Source organism: Dendropsophus ebraccatus, chromosome 2 (genome assembly GCF_027789765.1).
Source record: "Dendropsophus ebraccatus isolate aDenEbr1 chromosome 2, aDenEbr1.pat, whole genome shotgun sequence".
NCBI classification, from domain to species: Eukaryota; Metazoa; Chordata; class Amphibia; order Anura; family Hylidae; genus Dendropsophus; species Dendropsophus ebraccatus.
The window spans coordinates 67,803,117-67,827,853 of NC_091455.1; the positions used below are offsets into that span (position 1 = coordinate 67,803,117).

Here is a 24,737-nt window from a genome sequence, read left to right on the forward strand (position 1 = left end):
AAACCAGTTACATGAAAATTCAGTGTGAACTCAGCCTAAGGTTTACTTTTAGGATCGATTGACACTCCTTTATCCGTCACATGGTAGACAAAGCAAAATAGTTTTTCTGTCAAATATGATTCACATCTGTGTCAGAGGCTCAGTCGCAGAGTTAAACGATGTTAAAGTATTGTATTGCCCCCCAAAACCGTATTTTTTGCTTTATAAGAGGCACCTGATGATAAGACACACCTAGGTTTTAGAGCTGGATAATGGGAAAAGGCTGTTCGGTGCCACACTACACAGTGAAGGGAGTTTGTCTCCATTCATTATGTAGCAATGGTGATATTTAACTGCAGCTCAGCCCCCATTCAAGTGAATAGGAGCTGAACTGCAGTTACACTTGTATAGTGCTATGGGCAAAATGTATCGGGTTGTTCTGGGAGCAGTGGTGCAAGGGAGTTAACCCTCAATGAGCTGCAAAAGGCTATAGGTCATTGAATGTTAACTCCCTGGCACCACTGTTCCCAGAACACCACTTGTGCTGGGTTGCTTACTAGAGGGTGAGGGTGGGAGGGGAGACCACCATGGGCACTGTAGAGATGAAATATACAAGTGTCAGCTGAAGCAGCAGCTGCTGTCAGATCATTGCAGCCGCTGCAGAACATCCACTCACCCACTGTGATCATCTGACAGCGGCTGCTTCAGCCAACACTTGTTTTTTTTCCTCAAGTTGCCAGTGAAGGCTGGAGGCAGGGCCGGTTCCAAGTTTGCCTCAGGTGGCCGCCCCATCACGGAACCTTAGATGCCAGCCAGCCCGCTCCCTAACTATCCATCCCAGCACTCCGGATGACCCCCTTATCCATGATCCGTGCCAGAAATGCCTGCCCCGGTACTCCCCAAGGCACAGAGCAGAGGCGGGTGATGTTACCGACCTGACTGGACGTGTGGGCGTCATTGAGCGCGGGCGGTGGGACTGCAGGGATATCGGTGAGCGGCTTCTGAGCTCAGCGGCGACTGGAGGAGCGCTTCCGGGCTGGGGTAGGTAGGTGGCTATGTCCCCAGAGGGCCGCAGAGTCAGTGGCAGATTGAACACTGCGCCGGCCATTGCCAGAGGCAGATCGGCACGTGGGCGGGCTGGAGGAGAGGTTCTGGGGCTGAGGCAGGCTGGCGGCACCTTCCCCCACGCTAGGGAGAGTTCACAGCGGCATGCCGGCATTTGGGCCTGGCATGTTTGCTTTATAAGACGCACTGAGTTTTCCCCCCCACTTAGGGGGGGAAAAAGTGCATCTTATAAAGCGAAAAAATTCGGTAAATCCCCAATATACACTTATCACGGGTAATGCTTATAAAGTCCTTTTTGTCCCTGCACTTACTACTGCATCAAGGCTTCACTTCTTGGATAACATGGTGATGTCACGACCAGACTCCCAGAGCTGTGCGGGCTGTGGCTGCTGGAGAGGATGATTGCAGGGGGACACTGAGGGACACAGGGAACTGGAGGGACACTGAACATAATCCTCTCCAGCCGCACAGCTCTGGGAGTCTGGTCGTGACATTACCACGTTATCCAGGAAGTGAAGCCTTGATGCAGTAGTAAGTGCAGGGAAAAAAGCACTTTATAAGCATTTCCCATAATAAGTGTATATTGGGGGAGCATTACAATACTTTAATTAAAATTTTCCCCTGACTTCTCCTTTTAATCTAAGGCCCAGATTTATCAATGGTGTAAAATAGATATTGGTATAAGCTGCTCACAGCAACCAATCACAGTTTGGCTTTCATTTCATAAACTGCTCTAGTAAAATCAAGGCTGAGATATGATTGGTTGCTGTGGGAAACTAACATCAGTGTTTATTTTACACCCTAAATCTGGGCCCAGGCCTTTTTATGGAGATAACATTTATAAGATGTTTCAGTGGGTTTTATGTGCCCACCGAATGTGCTAATCATAAGTATGTGCTTTATGTGAAGTCTCTGTTCACACCAAACACATCCATAGTTACCTTTTATTTGCCAGACATCTCCTTCCTCTGTAGAACATGGAGGTGGTAGTTAACATATTTACATCCTGAGATTTTCTTACAAAGTGCGTAGGTGGCAGTACTATTGGTGTTCTCTACTAAATACTTCATTCATTGCAGATGTTGCAAGGTTCTAGTGCCCTTTTAAAATGGCTATTCATTTTATAAACTGAGAGGAACTGAATTTGCTGTAGCTGCTCTGTAGTCATAAAGGCTCTCTAATACAAATTGGGTTTATATTTAGACAGTGGTTGTAGCTGTGAAATCCTGAGAAGGTCATGGTTTTTGTTTGTGTTTCCTCCTTTATCAGGCAGTACAGAGGCAATGAGGGCCAGATGAGAGAACTTCAGGATCAGCTTGAAGCTGAGCAGTATTTTTCCGTAAGTAATGTGAAATATGAAGATTGGCATTGAATGGGTAAGGTTAAAATGGAAGCCATGATTGTTGTTTATATACAGCATCCCCTTGTTTAAACCATGGTTTTATTTATGTGTTTTGTCTAATGGTAACTGCTCATTAGAAAGACTCCGGAGTGAACCATCAGATTGTCTACCATGGATTGGTTAAACCTGGCCATACACAGGATAGCTGCCATGCAAATACTTGTTTGGTTGACAACTCTGCCTCCCAAATCTTCCCCCCCCCCCCCCCCACCCCCCCCCCCTCTTCCCCTTCATATCCAGTTGGGATTCAACATCCTCTCCCCAACATCGTGACCACAATAAGCATTAGATGGTCAGCAGGTCCTGCTTTGTGGGCGAAAACGTAAAGCACCTTTTAAGAGAGATGACCTCCAATAGTCAGACACGCTTTTTATTGCTGGGATGGAGAACCTTGGCAAAGCTTTAGGTGTCCAGGCATGATGAGTGTATTTTATTTTTTTTTCAACAGCTGGAGGGAGGTGCAGGTTCAACATCTTTCTTTATCCTGCATTCACCAGGCACTTTTTTTTTTTTTTTTTTTTTTTTTTTAATTTTGACACCAATAGCAATGCTTAGACATGGACACTTCGTTCCTGAAATAGAACACATTTCGGCAAAGCGTCCTTCAAAGCCTACAGCTGAAGAAGGCTGCTCCAAAACATGTCCTGTTTCAGGGATGTATTGCTATTGGTGTGAATAAAAGTTGCTGAGAATGGACTGGTGAGTGCTGTGAACTTCCTATTTTTTTTCTCTCTCTAAATGCCTATCCACATGCACTGCCAACACCCTGGAGTGCTGATCACACAACTTCAGCATCATCGCTATTTTGGCACCTTTCCCAAAAAGCCAGATTATAAATCTGATGTTTGATTTGAGTGGAAATATTTAACGGTTACTACTTGTTGTCACGAAGTTTTTTTGTTTGTTTGTTTTTTTCCCCGTTGCTTGCTTGTTTTGCAAGCTGTTGAAAGCATAATAGTGACAGGCCATATCTCTGTTTCTATACAAAATACAGTAGTAGTAGTACTGAAAAAATACTGGAGTGGATAGCTTTCACCCTTCTGGATAGTGCCCTAGTCACACTTAGATCTTACATTACGTTTCCAAATATTTGATTCCATTAGGGTAACCTCGTTTTTTTTTTTTTGTTTTTTTTTTTTTTTATTGCACCAGACACTGTACAAAACTCAGGTTAAAGAACTTAAAGAAGAAGTTGAAGAGAAGACTAAGCTAAGCCAAGAACTGGATAAGAAATTACATGAACTGCACAATGAAAAGTATGTTTCTTGCGCTTGATAGAAGACATTTTTTGGTCTTAATCTTTGAAAGTCATAAGCCAACTTGTTGCCATGTGGCTCACTTTGCCAGGGTATATAGTACACAAGAGGCACAATACACACCTTCCATTGGTTTAATAAGTGATTGCATATTTGCCCTATTCCACTATGTTTACACTTCATGGCTTCAATTGCAGAATTTATAAATCAGTGTGGCTAATATAACGCCCAAAAGGGTGTTAAAAGCGGCCATATCGAACTTAAACTTGAATAATGCACCAGTGGCCATTGTTGTAATGACTAACACCAAAATATGTTAAACAGCGACCGCTATTTTGAGTATCAAGTAACTATTGTTGAAAATCGATGTGTGAACATGGCCTATTAGTGTCTATTTGGAGTGTTTTATTTGTGGCTGGTAAATTGTCTATGCATGCTACACTACGATTGCCATCAAAAGTGGCAAAACACCCAGTTGACCCACATATATGAATGCTTTTGTTTTTAATGAGAGAGCATAAGTAACGAGCCATGCATTCATTGCTTTTTTATTTTTAAAGAATTCTAAACAATATATTTTGTGTGTGTTGACAGTGACTAAGCTATACCTATGATTTTACAGGGAAACTCTAGCTGCACAATTGGATCTGGCTGTAACAAAAGCAGAATCAGAACAGCTGGCCAGAGCACTCCTGGAAGAGCAGTGCTTCGAATTAACCCAAGAGAACAAAAAGCTCTCCACAAGAACCAGACAAGATGTTGTAGACAAGGATCATACCATCCGCAAGGTAGAATAAATCTGGTTTAATTGAAAGTAGGTTCCACTGTCTCAGTTCAAATGGAAAAAGTAGTGTCATACTCCTAAAACAGTATACTTTTTTGGTTATTTATTATGGGCCTCATCCATACTTTTTTTTTTTTTTTTTTTTTATAAAGTTCTGTGAATAAATCAGAATTCTGATTTACAGACAGAAAAAGGACCAAATAACATCAGTGTTGTGATCCACTCATCTGTGTGGATGTTGAACCTGGACCATAAAAAATAGAACCTGAGCACTCCATACAGTTTTTGTCATCCGGGCTCCATAGACTTTAATTCTCTTTAATAGTGCACAGTCAGTGATTGTGAGCCATGCATTATGGTGTAGCCCATGGCTTTGTATCGAGTGTGTGCTTTTTAGCTAATGGTACTTAAAGGGAATCTGTTAGGACTTTGGAACCTAAATCACAGCTGACACTGTTAGGTAACTCTTAAGTCAAAGACACACCTGGTACCATTCATATATCTGTCTGTGATTCCAGGATTCTGTCTGTGAGTCTAGGAGGCTTTCCCAAGCTCCTGAAGTGCCACAAGCTGTAACACCTCCCCTCCTTCTCCCATACCTGACCCTGCTTGGGACTCTGCCATCAAGAAGGGGAGGAGGCATTGCAGCTCGTAGCAGATCAGGAGCTTGGGAAAGCCTCTTCTAACTCCCTGTACCAGAGAATAAAAGCATTTTTCTACATCTTAGAAGCACAGCTGGATATATGAAAGACACCATGTGTCTTCTTGTCCTAACAGTGTCTGCAGTTTGAAACGTGAGTTACAGTTGGCAGATTCATTTTAAGTTCACACATAACTGATCCGCAGCAGATTTCTCTCTGCAAATTCGCAGGGAGATCTGCTGCGGACTCCTGCCCTGTACACTCTATGGGCAGACAAAATCGCAGTGGGATCCCGCTGTAAGTATGTTTGCAGACCGCCCTGTTAATCCCTCCGCCGCCGGAGCTTGCTTCGGGGGTTCCCGACACATCCCTCTCGGCCAATCAGTGCGCAGCGCACTGATTGGCTGAGCGGGACATGAAGATGCCGGAGCCCCGAAGCAAGCAGGAGCGGGGGGAAGGTGAGAGGTTAACGGGGCAGGCTGCTGACAGATGTCCATCCCACTGCGAGTTTGTCTGCCCATAGAGTGTACAGGGCAGGGATCCGTAGTGGGTCTCGCTGCGAATACGCAGCGAGAAATCCGCTGCGGATAAGCCCAGTGTGGTTGTGCCCTAAAAGCTATCCGATCCGAAGAAGGAAGACCGTTATATAGGAGGAGATAAATTTCTTGACATAATAAAAAAAAAAACTGATGTATCAGCAGAAAGTTTAACAATAAAAGGTAATTCCCGTCTCAGAAAGTGTTAAAAATTTTGCTAGGATATGTTCTCACTTTGAAGTCTTTTTTTAGGCTATGTTCACACTAAGTAAAAAAATTGAGAAAAGGTGTCCTATTTTACTTTTTAAAAAGACATCCATTATTGCTGCATTTTAATTGACTTCAATGCAATGCTTTGAGGTCAATGGAATGATGACCGCCCAATGCACACAGTGTATTAAATAATAGACATCGTCTGCGCGGACGACAATATAATCATGTTAATTATTTGCGGACATCTTTTGCAAGCAAAGGACATTTTTTAGTTTTTGATTTACAATTTTCATTTTTTACCTTCTTTACTATTAAATTCAATGGACTTTTCAATTATAGGCACACCCAAAGGGCAACCAGTCCACCTAAACTACCCGGTCTTAAACTCATGGGCAGCCAAACGGCAAAATGACAAATATCATTTTGAACTTACTTTAAAAAATAAACTAAGGAAACCTTATGTGAACATAGCTATAAAGTGTTTTTCTCATCTCAAATTGATTTAGTTTTATTTTCAATATTGCGCTTAGTTTTTAAAGTCTTTCAAATTATTTTGACAGATGGAAGAAGCAAACCATACATTGACCAAAGATGTTCAAGAATTAACCAAAGAAAATGCAGAAAGGAATGAAAAGATAAAGGCGCTGGAAGAAGGTATCTTGGGAGCTATTAGTGGGATTTAGGTGCTAAGTGTGACAGCAGGGAGAAACACGTGGTAGCGTATTTCACTCCCCAGCGTGTTGCAGTCTCCATCTAGGCAGATTCATTACAAATCATAAGTCGTCATATGTCACATATTGTACGTAAACATTAATAACTATATCTGGATTTTACAGCGTTTAAATTGAAGCAAGAAGAAATTAGTAATATGAAGATTACTTATGAGAAGAATATAAATACCGAAAGGACACTCAAAACACAGGTAATTGAATCCTCAATCAGTTTGCCTCTATACAACTTTAAGGCTGAATATAGGTTTCTTTTGATAAAAATTGTGGTTGACTGTTTCTGTTGTATGAGAATTTCTAATTATTTTTTACTTTGTAGGCTTTGTTCAAATATGTCCAGCAACCTGGCATAGTTGCTAACTGTCATGCGTCCTATTTAAAAAAAAAAAAAAAGTTGCATGCAGAGGTTTTTGACCTGGGAAACCATGCAGGAGGTCAGCTGTGGCCCCTGATCTGTAGGTCTCCTTTCTGCTTATGGAGAGTAGTCAGACCCACCACAGAACTGACATCAATGGCCTGTCATACACGATAGCTTGATCTCTGCTAATGCCTCTCAGATATGACCAGAACATACAGTTTTTTTGCTCAATTGTAAATAAAATGACCATACATATTGCTTTCACTTTTATCCAGGCTGTCAACAAACTGGCTGAGATTATGAATAGGAAAGACTTCAAGCTGGACAGAAAAAAAGCCAACACGCAAGACTTGAGAAAGAAGGAGAAGGAAAACCGTAAGCTGCAGTTAGACCTTAACCAGGAGAAGGAGAAATACAACCAGATGGTTACCAAATTTCAGAAAGAGATGGAAGATATGTTAATGGTAAGTACTAGGTGGCAAAGGGGTCAATGTATTTTGTGTGCTGAATGCGCAAGCTAAATAGGACCTTGCACATGAACCTTTTATTTATGTCTTTACAACCTTTTCTTTACATTTTTTGAGTAAGTTTAGTCATTGGCTGTAGTGTAACAGCAAGCATAGAGGTAAATGGCTTGTATACTGGCTGCATGTAGAGTGCTTATAAAGCTAAGGTATTAGCTGTATGCAGGGTCCTAATGCCATATGGTGTTTTTTTTTTTGTTTGTTTTTTTAGCAATTAACTGAAGAAAGTAATACCAGGAATGAACTTCAGATGCAGCTAGCCAGTAAAGAAAGTGACATTGAACAGCTGCGTGCTAGGCTGGCGGAGTTGCAGCTACGTATGGACTCTACAAGTGTTGCCAGTCTGCAGCCAGATGACATAGATGGAACGATAGGTGGTAAGAACAGATTAAGCTTGTGTGTAGATTGCCTTAGTGACTTCATAACCTCCAGATCAGTTTGCCTATGGGGGCCCAGATTGAGTGTTTTTGAGTATTTTAAATTGCTGTACAACAATCAGCATCTACATTCGAATAACTTCTATCTTAAGCCTGCCCAGTTTGTAGACAGCTGTTAGACGTAGGATGTTTTGGTGACCCCTGTCTTCCCAAAAAGACAGGAAAAACCTATATTGGCAATACTTCCAGGTGTTTTATGTGCTTCTGCAATTTGTAAACAACTTCTAAAGATTTAGGTTTTTCTTTTTATTACACACAACTACTTAAATGAGTGTTCCCACATAGACATCCCTGCCATAGCCACAGGGTGTGCACAAAGGGACATTTATAATAGCTGTGACCCTGGCATACACCCGCCGTACTCCCTGCTTACTGGAAGGGGGGGGGGCGGCTGATTTACCATGGTTTACGCCTGCCTTAGTGAAACCCACAAGTCAGGCCAGTAAGAGGCGTGCGTCTCAGTGCACTCCGGCAGGACAATTTGGGGCAGGGTCTAATTTACGACTACTGACACAGCAGATGCTGGAGGTGGTAGGGCTGTTTTTGACTTTTTAACCATTCCTAGTGGCCACATGTTGTTTTTTAGGGTTGCCCTTGATCTGAAAGTAGGTGTGGTTCCCTGGAGTGGATATTTTATAAATATTTCATATGGGAATACCACTTTTTAGCATAGTCCCTTTCACATTGCTATTAGGCGTTCCTCTCTGAGGCACCTTTACGATTTGACACAAAGGATAGCACTGTGTGCTGCATTATTCTTTCAGTCAAAAGAAACTTGGCAGATCCATTTGTCAGTCATTGAAATCTGTCAGGTGGTGAGGCTTCTATTACAAAGAGCTTAAAGGGGTACTCCGGGCCAGGGGGTATTTTGGTGGATCGCCGGGGAGGGGGTGGAAATTAAAGCCGGAGGTCACTTACCTCCCCTGTCCAGCGCCGGTGCCCGGATCGCGTAGCGGAGTCCCACCTCGGCCGCTGAATGGCAGAGCGGCCTTGAGACGTTACGTCTCATGCGGCAGCTCTGACCAGGAAGTGGCCGTGGGAAAGGAGTACCGGGCGGCGTGATCCGGGCACCGGCGCTGGAACGGGGGAGGTAAGTGACCTCCGGCTTCAATTTCCACCCCCTCCCCGGCGGTCCTCCAAAATACCCCCCGCCCCGGAGTACCCCTTTAAGTCTTAACAAAAAAAGAACATTTCTACAAATTACGTGTACTGAAATTAGTTATCTCTGCAACTTTAAAGTAACAGTAGCAAGTAACAAGGTGATGTTACTACTTAGAACCCCCTGCCTCTGAACTTCTGTTAGCACAGCCTTAGCTTGAGGCATGGCTGCTGCCCCTCAATCAGAAAAAAGTCAATGTCCTTTCAAAAATAAGGGTGCAATACACATGCAAACATATCCTAAATGTTATAGTGTAAGCCAACAGCATTAACCGGTGTATAAAAGTGAATGTTAGCAATACATGTTCCATTTATCTGTCATATTGTTTCTAGTATGCCAAAATAATGTATTTCATTTTGCTAGCATTCAGTGCTGTTGGTGGATCATCATTTCGTAGGTGTGTGTGTGTGTCATTGCAGTGTCTCACTTATACCTGGGGAAGAAATGGTTAAAGGCTATGGACACCTTTTTGAAGAGCAATTTTTTTTAAATTCTCACTTTGTACTACTTACACTATAATCTGCGGAGCTCTCAGCCGCGGAATCCCGCCTGCCTCAGTGTCCCACAGTATCTCTATGGGAAGGCTTGCACGACGCTGCTTTCCGTGCAGAGAATTGACATGTCTGGAGCTCTCCCCCAATTTTACTTAGTGTGAACATACCCTTATGGTGCATAAAAATATTTTCTCTGTAGGTCACTTAGGGCCCTATTCCACAGGCCGACTGAGAGGAGCAAACGAGCGCTATAATTGCTCGTTTGCTGCTCGTTCCCCGCTTGCTGCCGCCGCTATTGCGCGCGGGTGAAGCAGGGGGAAGCTGCGGGGGGACTGCCTGGGTGGCTGCTGATCGTCCGGGCAGCCCATAGGATATAGGGGCGGTCTGCTGCCGCCGCTACTGCCGCGGGGAGCGGCGGCAGAAGATCGCTGCTATATAAGTAGTTTGTCTTTCAACAAATGACTTCAACGATCAGCCAACATGAATGATGTCGGCTGATCGTTGCCTCCTATTCCACTGGACGACTATCGGCCGAATACAGCCGATAGTCGTTCCGTGGAATAGGGCCTTTACTTTTTCCCTCCTTGCTTCTACAACATGCTATATTGGCTCTATTTTCCCTGTTTGACACAGTCTATATGATCATCCCTTGCAGACTGCCATGAATCTCATTTCCTCTTTCTCCAGCCTGTGTAAGATGTCCTCCAGAGTTTCTTTTTCTACTGTCCATTTTTTAAACTGGTATGCAACTTCTCCTCCCTTCCACTGTCTCTGAAAATGCCAAATGTCTATTCTGCAGATTCTTACCATTCTCCGAGTAACAGCTAAATAGTAGGGTTTTTAAAATTAAGATTAATTAGGAAGTTGCTTAATTTGGCATTCAGGAAACATATTGACAAGAAAAACTGCAAAGGTGTCCATAGCCTTGGGATTGTTGGAAAGATTTAAAAAAAAATAAAACCCTAATTGCTGATGTCAGTGCCTGCAGCAGTGATGTGGATGTAGAACATTTCTTTAGATATACTACCAGGGACCACCAGAGCATCACTTCTGGAGTGGTGGGGGTTTCAGCAGGTGGATTTTTTCTTTCTTTTTTGCAGCTAGTTTATTTTCTTAAACACCTTTAAAGGGGTTATCAGCTAAAATCTTTTTTTTTTCCTCTCAAATCAACTGGTTTCAGAAAGTTTATATAGATTTGTAACAGAGATGTCAGCTGCTGTATGTCCTGCAGAAAGTGGTGTATTCTTTCCAGTCTGACACAGTGCTCTCTGCTAAGTATGGGAAGAGTTGAGGTTTTTAAATAGAAGCAAATTACAAATCTATATAACTTTCTGACACCAGTTGATTTTGATAGAAAAATATTTTCAATTGACAACCCCTTTAAACATGTATAATGGGAATCAGCTGGTAGCAGAACTAGGCATATTGTTATAGTGAATGGTGCTTATGCTTAGCTCTGGCACTGAACAAATTTGGAATGATTTTGAGTCTCTTCTTCCCACTAAATAAAATATTTGTCTCTTATTCTCCATTTAGTCGAGTCTACCTGCATTCCTTATTTCTTTCTCTCCTATTCTTGTCTTCTGTGAGTAAATGGGAACACACATGTGCCTGTTATTGGTGACCACTTTTCAGTTAGCTTGTTGCACTTTATTCTACCTATATGATTTCTCGTCTTGGAATCCTTGATAAAGTAGTCTTCATTTTGTATTATGCAATTTTCTTTCCGGTTTGCCATTTCCATTTTTGTCTTGATCTTGTCACTCTTCATGTTCAACTTGCATTTTGGTACTGCAAGTTACTTTTCTGTTTTGTGGGCATGAAGTGTTGACAGCTGAGTCTTCGTTCTTGGCCCCCTCCTTGCCATGCATTATCATGCTGCATGTTTCCATGTCTTGCACATTCCTGTGGCTGCTGATTTATCAGTACAAGTGGCATAATTTTAATATTTGCACCCTTTTTTTTAAGAATCCGAATCAAGAATTGAAGGCTGGCTTTCCATTCCGAACAGGGGGAATATTAAAAGGCATGGCTGGAAGAAACAGGTAACAGTTAAAAAACAGAAATTATACCTAGGGCATCCAGGAGGGAAGGCTGCAGACACATTTACAATCCCTCTGTAGTCCTATGTAGAAGCTTATTATACACTGCCTCCAGTTTAATCCAGGCAAGTGATCCTGAAATAGGTTTGGAAAAGAAACAAGCACCAAGTCTCTTTACTCAATCACCCACAGTTCACATGGCCATATTTCAGTCCATGCAGGGATGGTTATAATGACCCCTGATGGGTCAGCTTGTTGCAATGTGAGCTGTTGGTAAAGGAATTAAGAAGTCTTAACTACAAGTCTCTTAAAAATATACATGATCACATCAAGTCCTCACTGGGATTGTCTCTCTGCATCAGCCCCAAGCAGAATGGACCATGCTAGTGCTGAGGCTGGGTCCAGCTACTGTGTATTGACACAGTGGCGCCTTATCTTTACCATAGCTGATGTTAGTGGGGAAATGTCATACCTATGTGTACAATTTCCTATAATTTTAAGTTCCTATTTCTGGTTTTCCCAAACTCTGGGCTTTGATAGTTTTGTCAGAAAGCTACAAAATTCATATTATTACAATGCATTCACATATTTTATGAATTTATGTTTATATTCAGTGAGGTAGGTAGTAAAGGATTTTTTACTGTATATAAAATGCAATGGATTTATTGTGTAATTCTGCCTCTTCCCTACAGTATGTTGTGGTTAGCAGTAAGAAGATACTATTTTACAATGATGAGCAGAATAAGGAACAGTCCACCCCATCCATGGTACTAGATATAGAGTAAGTATTTTATTTGAAGGGGACCAATTCTAGTATATTCTAGAGAATGTCTTAAGAATGACACCAGGGAACCTGGAGAATCTCCAGTAATAACTTGTTTTATTTCTATAGTAAGCTCTTCCATGTCCGCCCTGTTACACAAGGAGATGTTTATCGAGCGAATACTGATGAGATCCCGAAGATATTCCAGGTAAATTCCTCATCTAACACTTTACGGATTAAAGGCCCTATTAACTAAGTGATTATCGGCAGTTACGGTGATAGCTCCTGTTAAAAGGCAACGATCAGCCGACATGCATAATATTCTTGTCTTTCAACATGTTGAAAACGTTTTAAACGACAACTATGGTCTGCTGGCAGTCAGTCTGTGTAATAAAAGCGGTGGCGGCAGATCACCGCTATGTCCTATGGGCTCACCAGATTATCTAAATATCACTGAGGAGCCCTTCCCACACTTCTCTGTGGCCCCCTGCTGTCGGGGCGTGTAATAGTGGTGGCACTGAGTGGGGAACGAGGAGCAAGGGAGCGCTTATCTGACAGGTTGGTGTTCACTTGCTCCTCACCATGTAATAAGGCCTTTAATCTCTCTCCGCTTATACTGTCACTTTCATTAGAAAATTGCCTCCTAATGGGTGAACTCCTAAGGGTATGAAAGGTATTTATCAGTACTTGGGGGTTTTCTTTCTGTGGTGTGGGCCCCTGAACATATACTGTATAAAGCACTGAGAGTCTAGTTAATGGGTTATCCAGCCTCAGGATAGTCTTAGATCTGCAGCTGCCTGAGTCCCCAGCATCCCCATATCAGGCATTTGAAAGGGCTGCAGTGCTCGATCATCCACAGCAGCTTGATCAGTGTTTATCCTGCAATGGTGCAAGATGCTGTAGCGCTACCACATGCACAGCTTATTGCCGGGACCCTCTACAGTCTAATATAGATCACAGATATGCCATCAGTTATTCACCCCCAATTGGCTGATATCCCCTCCCATTGTTAAAATTAATTTCACACCCATCTGACAGCTGAATTATCAGATAAACTAAAATATGAAGGGTAAAGGCTTATGAAGAAACTGTAGGAAGGTGAGTAATCGGGGCAGCCGCAGCTGTTTTAAGGATAGTAACATCTTTTTTGGGGGTTTGGCTAAGGTCCTCTTAACTATTATTTTACATAATGTATTATTCATCCTGGCAGATACTTTATGCCAATGAAGGAGAGTGCAGGAAAGATTTGGAATTGGATCCAGTGCAGCAAGTGGAGAAGACCAATTTCCTCAACCACAAAGGGCACGAGTTCATCCCCACTCTCTATCATTTCCCAGCAAATTGTGAAGCTTGCTCAAAGCCCTTATGGCATGTGTTCAAACCACCTCCAGCACTGGAATGCAGAAGGTGCCATGTCAAGTGCCATAAGGACCACCTGGATAAAAAAGAGGAGCTTATAGCCCCTTGTAAAGGTTTGTAAGGCTTTCCTAACTCTATGCTTAACCATCTACTAATTGTAACGTCTGTGTTTAGTTTGTGTCTGTAAAATTGGCATTCACCATCAGTATAGCAGGAAATTCATCCTGCATGTTTTTTTTTTCTTTTTTGATAATTGAGTATATATTTCCTTAAATTGGCTGCTATAAAAGATTGACCATATTCTGCTGCTCAGTCTGATGTAAATCTTTGGTTTGTGTGGCTTCCATGACTCTTTTTAAAATGAGTATGTGTTGTGTAATTCTTGAAAATATAGATTAAGTGACTTTAAGTCATTTCCTGTGCTTACATTTCATTTGCTTTTTATTTACTTAAATTGCCCTCTCGTGTATTTCACAGTGAGTTATGATGTGACAAGTGCCAGAGATATGCTGTTATTGGCGTGCACTCAGGATGAACAGAAAAAATGGGTCTCCCATTTGCTAAAGAAAATACCTAAAACGCCACCGTCAAATTTTGTTCGTGTCTCCCCAAGGAGTATGTCTACTAGGTCAACAAACCAGTCCTTCCGAAAGCCTACAAAAACTGGCTCAGGAAAAGCCAGGTAAGATGTCATTTTGTACGTTTACAAGGATTTTTCTGCACAGGACTAGTAAAGGAATGTAAATGTTTTGTTTGTGTCAAATGCGGTGTTACATACAACGTCTGACATGTCCTAGAGAGGCTGATGTGCTCCATCAACTACAGCACATCTTTCTTGGAAAGAAGATGGACCATAGACCTTCTCTGTTTCATTTGGGAGTTTTTAGCCTCCAGAAGTTGTATGAAATAAGTGGCACTTGGAACATCTTTATGGCACAATGTTACCCTTTTTCTGGTATGGTTGTGGTGACACCACTATACTACTGTGTGGGGTTAGTTGGCCAAAGCTATGGCATTGTTTTTTGCATTCATTTCAGCTTAACTGTTTAACAGAATTCTTCCACTTTCTGATTTAAAAGCAGGATGTATGTGTCATTTTTAAAGGGGTAGTGAATGGTCCCCTTCCCCGTGTTCCCCCCCACCCCAGGTGTGGTGCAGTATACTTACTCAATTGCTGTCGACCCCCTGCCGCCATCTTGGGTCGATGACGTCAATTGCGGCAGAGGGGGGCCGGCATGAGGGCCGGCCTCCTGAAGATGACGTCGACGACCTAAGAATTTTCCAGCAATTCCTGGGGAGTGGATGGGTGAACTGGTCCCCAGTGGTTCTGGGAATTTACATGGCAGGCCCACTCAGCCAGTCAGTGGCAGAGACAAGACACCACTGTAGCCACTGACTAGTGGAGCGGCCTGTCACGCAATGTAGGGTACTGCATGGATAACCCCTTTTAAAACACTAAACTGTATAAAAGGTTAGATACCATGTATATGTATGATTTGACAGAATTCTCTTGAATGAAATACAACCCTTTTTATGGCTTCTCTCTTCCAGCTAATCCCAGTTGGTCACTGTGCATTCATGAAGCTGGTCTTCCATGTTACAGACTAGTGCAAAGAAGCTGCTATGTTCATCGGCAACAGAGTAACAGGCTTTCAGGGTGACTTTTTTTTTTTTCCCCCTCCTTCCCATTGCTAAAGCACAGAAGGCGTGAATGAGGGTCTTTTCTTGTGGGCTTGTCTAAAGATAGAATAGATGGATTATTACTATGTAATGCAAGTTGTTAAACAAAGCTTGGCTATGTTTATTTTCATATATATTTATATTATTCAAACCAATGTAAAGATATTCTTTGGATATCTATGAAAGCCTGTTCAAAGTAGCTTATGCACAGTTGGATTGGAGCAACTTCGCCACACATGGATAGCAGGGGAATATGTCTCAATGAGTACAGAAGTTCCTGTATGTTATCACCATCTTCCTGAAGACCTGCAAATTCTTCTTGCAAAAAGTGACCACTTGAACTCTAGTGCCTTCACTTTTGGGCTGTTGGTAGCCTTATGGCAAAAGCACTTGTGGGAGGACCAGACAGTTTTGTGCTTTTGCATATATTAAGCAGCCATTCATGAAAGTGAAAGGTCAACATATAATTTTATCTATGCATTTTAAATGTTTTTATAATTATTATTTTTTTTTTTTTTTTGCCAAGCCATATTGAAATATGTTTAATACATAGAGGCATTAGAAACTAACCGTACAATCCAAGTTTTATGTGTGTTTTGAGTACATCATTCTGTTTATTTTTTTTATTTTTATTTTTGCCTTACAGTTTTTAAATATAAAGAACGTTAAGTTAACGGACATATAAAATATGTATGCACTGTGTGGACTTGTAAATTATTTGTTAGAACACTTTATTGGGTATTGCTTTTGTTTTTTTCAGTGCCTTATTTTGTTTATATTACTGCCATGTTTTGGTTTCTTTTCAGTTTATGGGCACAAAACGTATATCCTGAAAGTAGTACCCTTTCCAGTTCACAGGTTTTATCAGTCTCATATCACACTGCTTTTAATGGAGGGAGATTGAAAGGCCATTTGCAAAAGGATTTAGACACAAAAGTTGACTTGAGTATTTTTAGGTGTCCGTTTTACATTCCTTGTAGATGAACCCATTATTTCCTGGGTTTTAAATCTCTGGTTGGCTCCATATTGGAGCAAATCAGTATTTTAGCCAGTGGCCAGCAACTTTTTTTTTTTTTAGAGACTGGTCACCATTTGTGACCGGTTCACCTAGCTGCCCTGCAGAAGACTATGGAAGGCCAGGCCTGGAGCAGGTACACAAGGAATTGCGGTTGATTACATTGACATGCCCATTCCTTACAATTAGTCATTGAACCATTATTGTTTGGAGGATATTTTCTGCTCTTCCTTAGCCTGCCTCCTTCCTTGGTTCATGAGAAGACATATCATGTGGTTTCTGAGAAGACATATCATGTGGTTTCTGAACAATCACTGAGCTAAACTACCTGCTTTGGTTTGTTTTAATGAAATATGCTGAGCAGACAAGCTTGAAAGCATTAAAATAGTGTTTTACATTTTTATAAACTCTTGATAATATAGGGATTCTAATATAAATGTTCCTGCTTACTAGCAGAGACAGTTTAAGGTATGGGCAATAATGGTTTATTTTTATTTGTAATTTTTTTTTTTTTTTTACCAAATACCTCCTTAATAATTTATAATGGCTTTGCATTTCCTAAACAAAAATAAAAAAAAAAAAGCACTGGAACCCTAGTTTGTCTGAAGGCGACTTGCATGTTACAAGTGGTATTGACTCCGCACTGATGGATATGTAATAATAAACATATCTGTTATTAATATGCTAATGACTGTGTGATCATTTTGAAAATAAATAAAAAATTATTTATAGATATCTTAATGTTTGTGGATTATCTTGCTGCTATTCTCCCTTTTCAGCCATTTCCAAGGATTTATCTGAGAGGGTAGCACCAGAGATGGGCTGTTTGTTAGTACTTTACACAGGTACTGCCTATCCTTAAGGGGAATCACCCGGGCCCTACCTACGATGCTGACAGTGTGCTGTAGCTGGCAGACCCCTTGTGAGCATGGTACCGTTGGTAATTTGTCTGAGCAGTGGATTATTCACTATCTGAGGTCTTCTACTGCAGCGCTTCTCAATTCCAGTCCTCAGGCCTCACCAACAGGTCATGTTTTGAGGATTTCCTTAGTATTTCACAGGTGATATAATTATACTCAGTGCATCGGGTATTAGCACAGGTGTTCTTTGTATGGGATATCCTCAAAAGATGACCTGTTGGTGAGGCCTGAGGACTGGAATTGAGAAGAGAGACCTGCCAATTGGTAATTCTTTGGTACAAATCCCCTGATGGAAATGAAACATAGGTCTTTATTTTTTATTTTTTTCTCATTGTATCTTTTATGTTTTCATCTCTTTTTCATCAAGAAAATGCAGTGACAAAAGTAAGTGGGGAAAAAACATTTACAGCTCGATGCATATCACATAAGGGAGCAATCTCTGAGTGCAACATCGACACTCTGCAATAAATAAATATATACACATAAACATTGAAGATTTGCAACCTAGGTGTTGGTAAGGCTTTACATAAGCTAACAATTCTATGACAATCATTGTGCAACATCATTCGTATTTCATGCCAAATCAAAAGAAGCGAGGAAGCAATGAAAAAGGTAGAGAACAAAGGCAAAATAATGAGGATATAATTAGATAAAAAGCCAAGCAGAGTAAAAGAGTAATACCTTAAGGGAAAATGGTGTGCCAAACAGGTTTATCCATATCCAGTATAGGGAACACTTAATGCAACCATTGACCAAAGTATTGTATCATTTTTCAGGCTATGTTCACACACAGTATTTTGCTCAGTATTTTTTAACCAAAACCAGGAGTGGATTGAAAACATAGGCTTTGTTCACACACTATTGAAATTGAGTGGCTGGCCGTCGTTTAATGGCAAATAAGGTCCATTATTTCAAAACAACGGCGGCCACCCACTCATTTTCAACGGTGTGAGAAAATAGCCTTTCTGGTTCACTGTTTTTATTAGGGTGCCTTCACAAGTAACAAATCTGCAGGGGATTTCAAGCTGAGAGTTCTCTGCGAAATCCGCTGTGAATCCCTTAACTGTCACTTTCAATAGGATTACATACTGGCAGCCAAATTGTAATCCCGCTGTGAGTATGTAAAAGGCAGCCCTGTAACACCCCGCAACCTGGTACATACATTACCGGATCCACACAACTGCTTGCTTCGGGGGCTCCCAACGTCTGGACGTCCCGCTCCGTCAATCAGTAGCGGGTTTTCAGCTCACGATTTGTAGGAGGTCCAATACAACTGAAGTTTTGGGCAAGACCAAAGTAGGGTACCCCTGCCACCACATTCTCTCCAGTAAAGGGCTGTCATGCCAGGGAAATTTTCAGGTTTGTAATACCATCTTAGGATTGTTTTGTATTGCTGCTTCCACGTGTGCCACACATTTTGAGATGTCTAGGGACTGTTTGTGGAGCACGCTTCCAGGATTCTATAGAAAATCTTATACCTAGTTCAAATTCCCAGGATCAAGGGGTGAGATTTAGTAAAGCTTTATTATGAACAAAAGGTTTCATAAATAGACCTTCAGCTTGGTGGCGAAATATTGAAAGACAGACTCCTCTGCTCGAATCGTCTGGCTAGGAGGGTTTTACATTTGATGCCTAATTTTGAAGATATTTGTAGAATTCGTTGTATGGTAAAGAGTATGCAACACTTATGGAAGGATGACTCCTTATAAGCAATTCAAGCTCTAAGTGTCAAACCTGAGTTATGTCTCTGGATATCCAAGAAGATAGATCAATGTTTGGAATTTGGGTTTGCAAAAAGGACAGAGGTATATATGTCATAGGTAGCTTGTCCAGCGTGATGGTTTGTTTGTGATAATTGATAAGATGTTTTAACCAGTGGATTCAAGCAGTTGGGTCAAGTATTTTTCCAGAAGGGCATCAGTAATAATGGTAATGGGGCAAGGATGATTCCTCTACTTGTACCTATGGCATAATTTCTTGTGAGTGCCACCGACATTTAAGTTGCGATAATTAAATCGACACATAACCTTTTATGTGTGGCAACCCTAGTTCCCCTACATATTGGTGTTTGTGCAGTATGCTAGCTGCGATCCAGGGTTTCTTTCCCGCCCAAATAAATTTAGAAACCAACTTTTGAGATTTAGTAAAAGCTATAGGGAAGGTATGGATGAAATGGATGGAGGCTCATAGTTATGCTTATAAACAATGTAAAAAGACTTGGGTAGTTTTATGCCCAGATATGATACTGTCCTGTCTCCAGTCAAAGGCATATTGGGACTGCAAACTAGCTTTTGTAGGTTGTGACTAATTCAAAGGCAATGCTTTGGTTTTGGAAGAGTTTAGATGATAAGAAATAGATTAAATATCTTCTATTAGGTGCATAACATTTGGGAGGGAGGTGAAAGGGTCAGTGATCATGTTACGTCATCCGCATAAAGCAAAATGATTTGTGACCTGCCTCTAATGTGGACTTCTGTGATAATTGAGTGTATTCTAATAGCTTGAGCCAACGGCTCCATAGTAATTTTAGAAAATTAAAGGTGAAAGGGGACAGTCCTGTCATGTACTGTTGTTAATATGTAGGTCCTCAGATAGGGAGCAGTCTAAAAAAACTTTGGCTTGTACTTTGTAAAGTACAGAGCCTTCATGGCCGAAAGTATAGAGCCTTAAAAATCCATACGTCGCAGCACCGTAGGTGGTCAAACGCCTTCTCGGCATCCAGTGCTGACATCAGAGCTTGAAGTTGAGTGTACTTGATGTGGCTCGTCACAACCAGCTTGATCGGTGGTTACTAATGAAGGTAAAAAAAATCTCTAGCTAGTCTCAATGCAAGTAAATGGGCGTATATTTTCACGTCCACATTTAATATGGAGAGAAGGTAAGTTTTGTGGGCTTTTCTTGCTTTGGTAGTGTAACAAAGCCTGGAGGTTTTTCTTAGTAAAGGTGCCCACTTCCACAGCTTTTTTTTGGCACACTGCTTTTAAAGTGAATGTATCAGAAGTACACCAGAAGCTTTTTGCATGGCTAGAATGGCGCCGGTGCTGCGGTCCTTTTTTTTTTTTTTTTTGAACCATGGCCTGGGTACGGTGCCATTTTATTCCCGGGCTGAAGCACTGGAGATGGGACGGCCTGCCCGTAGTGGGAGGAAATCCCCTACGCTCTATGACACAGCTGAACCAATATACTTATACAATTCTTCAAGTTCTATATCTTTGCACATTCATTTAGCAAAATGGCCTCCATATATGCTGCTTACTCTTTTCCATTGTTGACAGCTCATTATCTAACTTACTGACCACCACTCTGCTCTAAAAGCAGTGGTCTGGCTGTTGTATAAATAGCTATAGTATACATATTTATATAATACAGTGTATATACACTCTTATTATACATTTACAATATAGTTATATTAATTTGTCCTTACTTTGATATAAAAAAGAGTAAAAGAGCTTAGGGCCCAAGTGTTGCAGTTACCAGCAGCCCCCCTATACTGTGACCGTCCGGGGTTGCAGCTGGAAAAGCCCGGGAAATTTCTGAGCTCTGTCCTGCAGGGGTTTGCTTCGCCACCGTTTAGGATGTGCCGGACCCAGAGGAGGTACCAACCTGCAGAGAGACAACATGATGATGCTTCCGTTACCAACATGGGTTACAGTACCAAGACAGATTGTCAAGCTTGGGGGTATGAAGTTTAGAAAAAAAAAAGACGTCTAAGGGGCGATCTGATCACAATGTACAAATATATGAATGGACAGTGTCCAGCAAATAGATACAATCTGGCACTACTGATCCTCCTTATACCGTCCCAACATATGACAGAGCCCAAACATATCTGTGTGGTGCTCTGTTAAATAATAGTAATATCTAAGACAAATCCAATAAGATAAAGAACAGGCACTCACCCATTAACGTGTGCTATCTTCTTTTATTTCCAATGAAAAATCATAAAAACGCAGGGAAAGGGAGCATGGCACACAGGTCTCAGCGACGCATGTTTCGTGTTACGCCAACACTTCCTCTTTCACCACTAGCATAAATGTGGATTCTTTACTGTATGAGCATTGAGTCTATGGAACTCTCTGCCACATGATGTTGTCATGGCTGATTCATTAAATAAGTTCAAGGGTGGTCTGAATGCTTTTTTTGAAAAATATAATATTACAAGTTATGGGCATTAGATTTTATGTGAAATAACATTGATCCAAGGATTCATCCTGATTGCCATTGGAGTCGGGAGGGATCTGCCTCATAAGGGCCTTTTTCTTCCTCTGGATCAACACGGTAGGGTTTCTGTAGGTTGAACTTGATGGACTCTTGTCTTTTTCCACCTTATTAAGTTAACTATGTTACTATGAGCACCACCCAACCCACTCTGCTGTCAGCTCAAGCTTTATATAGCCAGTGCACCTGCCGCGGGGGACACTGCTGCCATCCTGCCCGAGCTTCTGGGAAGCCTTCTCCCGGCCGCTGCCGATCAGCCTCTATTATCCCACTGCCAGGACTCTGGGGACAAATCTCCAGATGTTTGCTGCTATCTACAGCCATCTGCCGCACGGGTGCCTTTCCATATACAGTCACACTGGGGCAAGAGTGGAGCAGATCTATATACAGCACCAGCACAGTGTACATGTAGAGACTGCCCTAGTAATTACTGAGTCTATATATTCTGTGGCAGTGCAGTATCCTATACACTGTGGAAGCCTCTGTGTACACTGTGCCGGCCCTGCTGTACTGCCACAGTATATGCAGAGTCTGTATGTACTGGGGTAGTCTCCTCCATATACACTGTGTTGGCCCTAGTGCTGTGTATACACACACTGAAAGCTCACCTAGCTTACCCTACAAGGGGTGGGAAGAGTAGGGATAGAGATAGATTTAGCAAAAAAAATGTAACACTCAATTTCAATTGAGAATCATCATAATAATAATCATCATCATCATCATAATGTTTCAAAAAGTCAAGATTTAATTTTTTGGTCGTATCGCGCAACCCTAATTATAGCTATATATATACCCAGCCAGGCCACTGTTTTTAGAGCAGAGTGGTGGTCTGTAACCTAGACAATGAACTGTCAATAGGAGGGAAAGAACATCACATCTGAAGGAGTTTGCTAAATGAATGTATTTGCAAAATTATTGAACTGCAGCAGTCCTACGAGTATAACTACGTTAGTTGTTTCCTTCTCCTCCTAAAAAGGCCCACTCTGTCCTCCATTGCAGGATGCAGCTTGTTCTAAATAACCACCTCTGTAGGAATTTATTATGCAGATATCATTATCCATGTCTCCTATCCTTCCACACATAACCTATAACTACTTACTGACAAGACCAGCAACCTGTCCAGATCGAAATGCACTTGAAAAAGCAGCGTGAAGAATAATGTTACTGTAACATTAATGCGAGGCAGACGAACAACATATATGGACAAAGAGGGGCGCTAATATAGTGTAGCATAAACAATAACAGTGGGAAAATTACTTGAAAGATAACCAAACTAACCTGGTGGTGTTGTGCAAATCATAGGCACAACACTAGTAGGCGTTTTTGTTAGATCAGTCCGCTGCCTGGCCTCTGGTTCTCTGCTCCCGACACCCGTCCTGATGCCAAAGCACGAAAATGCAGTTTGGAATTGACCATTGGACCATACATACAGCCACGGCGCAGGACTCACAAAATAACTTCAAGGACCTCATGGATGTCTATCTTGGGCATTTATTCACACTAGGCTTAAAAATGAGCGACGCGTTTTGGTGTTGGACTGACGCCTTTATAAAGCTCCTCCTCACTGCTAAACGCCAAGTCCTAAACTTGTTATATATGTTCCTGAAGTTGTTACGATTACAACGATATGTAACATGAATAACTTATATTGTATCTGATGGCCTGTAAAAAATTCAAACCATTGTTAACAAATATATGTTCCTTAAAATTGCTCCATTCCCAGGCTTATACCACTTTTATCCTTTGGTCTGTGGGGCTGTGTGAGGTGTCTATTTTTGCGCCATGATGTGTTCTTTTTATCGGTACCCTGATTGCGCATATTCGACTTTTTGATCGCTTTTTTATTACAATTTTTCTGGATTTCATGCGACCAAAAATGCACAATTTTGCACTTTGGGATTTTTTTGCGCTTACGCCAATTACCGTGCGAGATCAGGAATGTGATTAATAGTTTGGGCGATTACGCAGGCGGCAATAGCAAACATGTTTGTTTATTTATTTTTATTTATAACATTGGAAAAGGGGGGTGATTCTGACTTTTATTAGGGGAGGGGGCTTTTTATTGATAACACTTTTTTTTTTTTTTACACTTATACTAGAAGCCCCCTGGGGGACTTCTAATATAAGTGCACTGATCTCTCATTGAGATCTATGCTGCATAGATCAATGAGATAGGCACTTTGATTGCTTTCAGCTGCTGCAGCTGGAAGCAATCGAGTGCCGAGCCGGGATCAGTGCCATTACGGCGCTGAGCCCCGGCAGAGAAGGATGTGTGGATCGCTCCTCTAGGACAACGTCCCAGAGGAGCGATCCACCCCACTAGACACCAGGGAACAGCTGCATCAAGTAATCAGATGCAGCTGTCAACTTTGACAGCTGCATCCGATTACTGTATTAGCGGGCATGGCGATTGGACCGTGCCTGCTAATAGCCGCAGTCCCGGGCTACGGGCGGCACCCGGGACCGCGGCGGTTCATAGTACAGGTACGTCCAGGGTCGCCTAAGGGTTAAAGGAGAAGTCCGGCGAAAATGTTTATTTAAGTATTGCATTGGACCCCAAAAGTTATACAAATCACCAATATACACTTATTACAGGAAATTCTTATAAAGTGCTTTTTTCCCTGATGTCACGACCCGACTCCCAGAGCTGTGCGGGCTGTGGCTGTTGGAGAGTATGATGGCAGGGGGACACTGAGGGACACAGGGCACTGGAGGGACACTGAGAATCTCTCTGCCATCATCCTCTCCAGCAGCCACAGCCCACACAGCTCTGGGAGTTGCGTCGTGACATCACCATTTTATCCAGGAAGTAACATCACCATAGTATCCAGGAAGTGAAGCCTAGATGCAGTAGTAAGTGCAGGGAAAAAAAGCACTTTATGTGCATTTCCCATAATAAGTTTATATTTGAAATTTGTAACATTGTTGGGGGGCAATACAATACTTTAATAAAAATTTTTGCTGGCTTTCATACCTATGTGTGCAGGATCTACAGGCCCAGCTGCAACATCTGCATGCCATACATAACCTGTATTCACATACCTCCCAACTGTCCCGGATCGGGCGGGACATTCCCGTTTTTGGGGTCATGTCCCGCTGCCCACCGCACGTCAGTTACACTAGCAGAGCAGGAGACATCGGCTTCCTGCTCTGCTAAACCTTGT

General features: G+C 41.9%; 1 protein-coding gene across 2 annotated transcripts in view; it reads left to right on the forward strand.

The window, feature by feature from the left end:
• Window positions 1-17,170, forward strand: part of ROCK1 (Rho associated coiled-coil containing protein kinase 1) — an 87,167-nt gene extending 69,997 nt beyond the window's left edge. For both annotated transcript variants that reach the window (XM_069957716.1, XM_069957717.1), the window contains exons 21-33: window positions 2,314-2,383; window positions 3,599-3,702; window positions 4,325-4,490; window positions 6,437-6,530; window positions 6,713-6,798; window positions 7,238-7,426; window positions 7,698-7,863; window positions 11,545-11,621; window positions 12,311-12,399; window positions 12,511-12,589; window positions 13,592-13,853; window positions 14,218-14,422; window positions 15,292-17,170. In XM_069957716.1, the coding sequence (XP_069813817.1) occupies window positions 2,314-2,383; window positions 3,599-3,702; window positions 4,325-4,490; window positions 6,437-6,530; window positions 6,713-6,798; window positions 7,238-7,426; window positions 7,698-7,863; window positions 11,545-11,621; window positions 12,311-12,399; window positions 12,511-12,589; window positions 13,592-13,853; window positions 14,218-14,422; window positions 15,292-15,295 (1,591 nt within the window). In that variant the 3' untranslated portion in view covers window positions 15,296-17,170. The remainder of the gene's footprint in view (window positions 1-2,313; window positions 2,384-3,598; window positions 3,703-4,324; window positions 4,491-6,436; window positions 6,531-6,712; window positions 6,799-7,237; window positions 7,427-7,697; window positions 7,864-11,544; window positions 11,622-12,310; window positions 12,400-12,510; window positions 12,590-13,591; window positions 13,854-14,217; window positions 14,423-15,291) is intronic.
• Window positions 17,171-24,737: the final 7,567 nt, after the last annotated feature.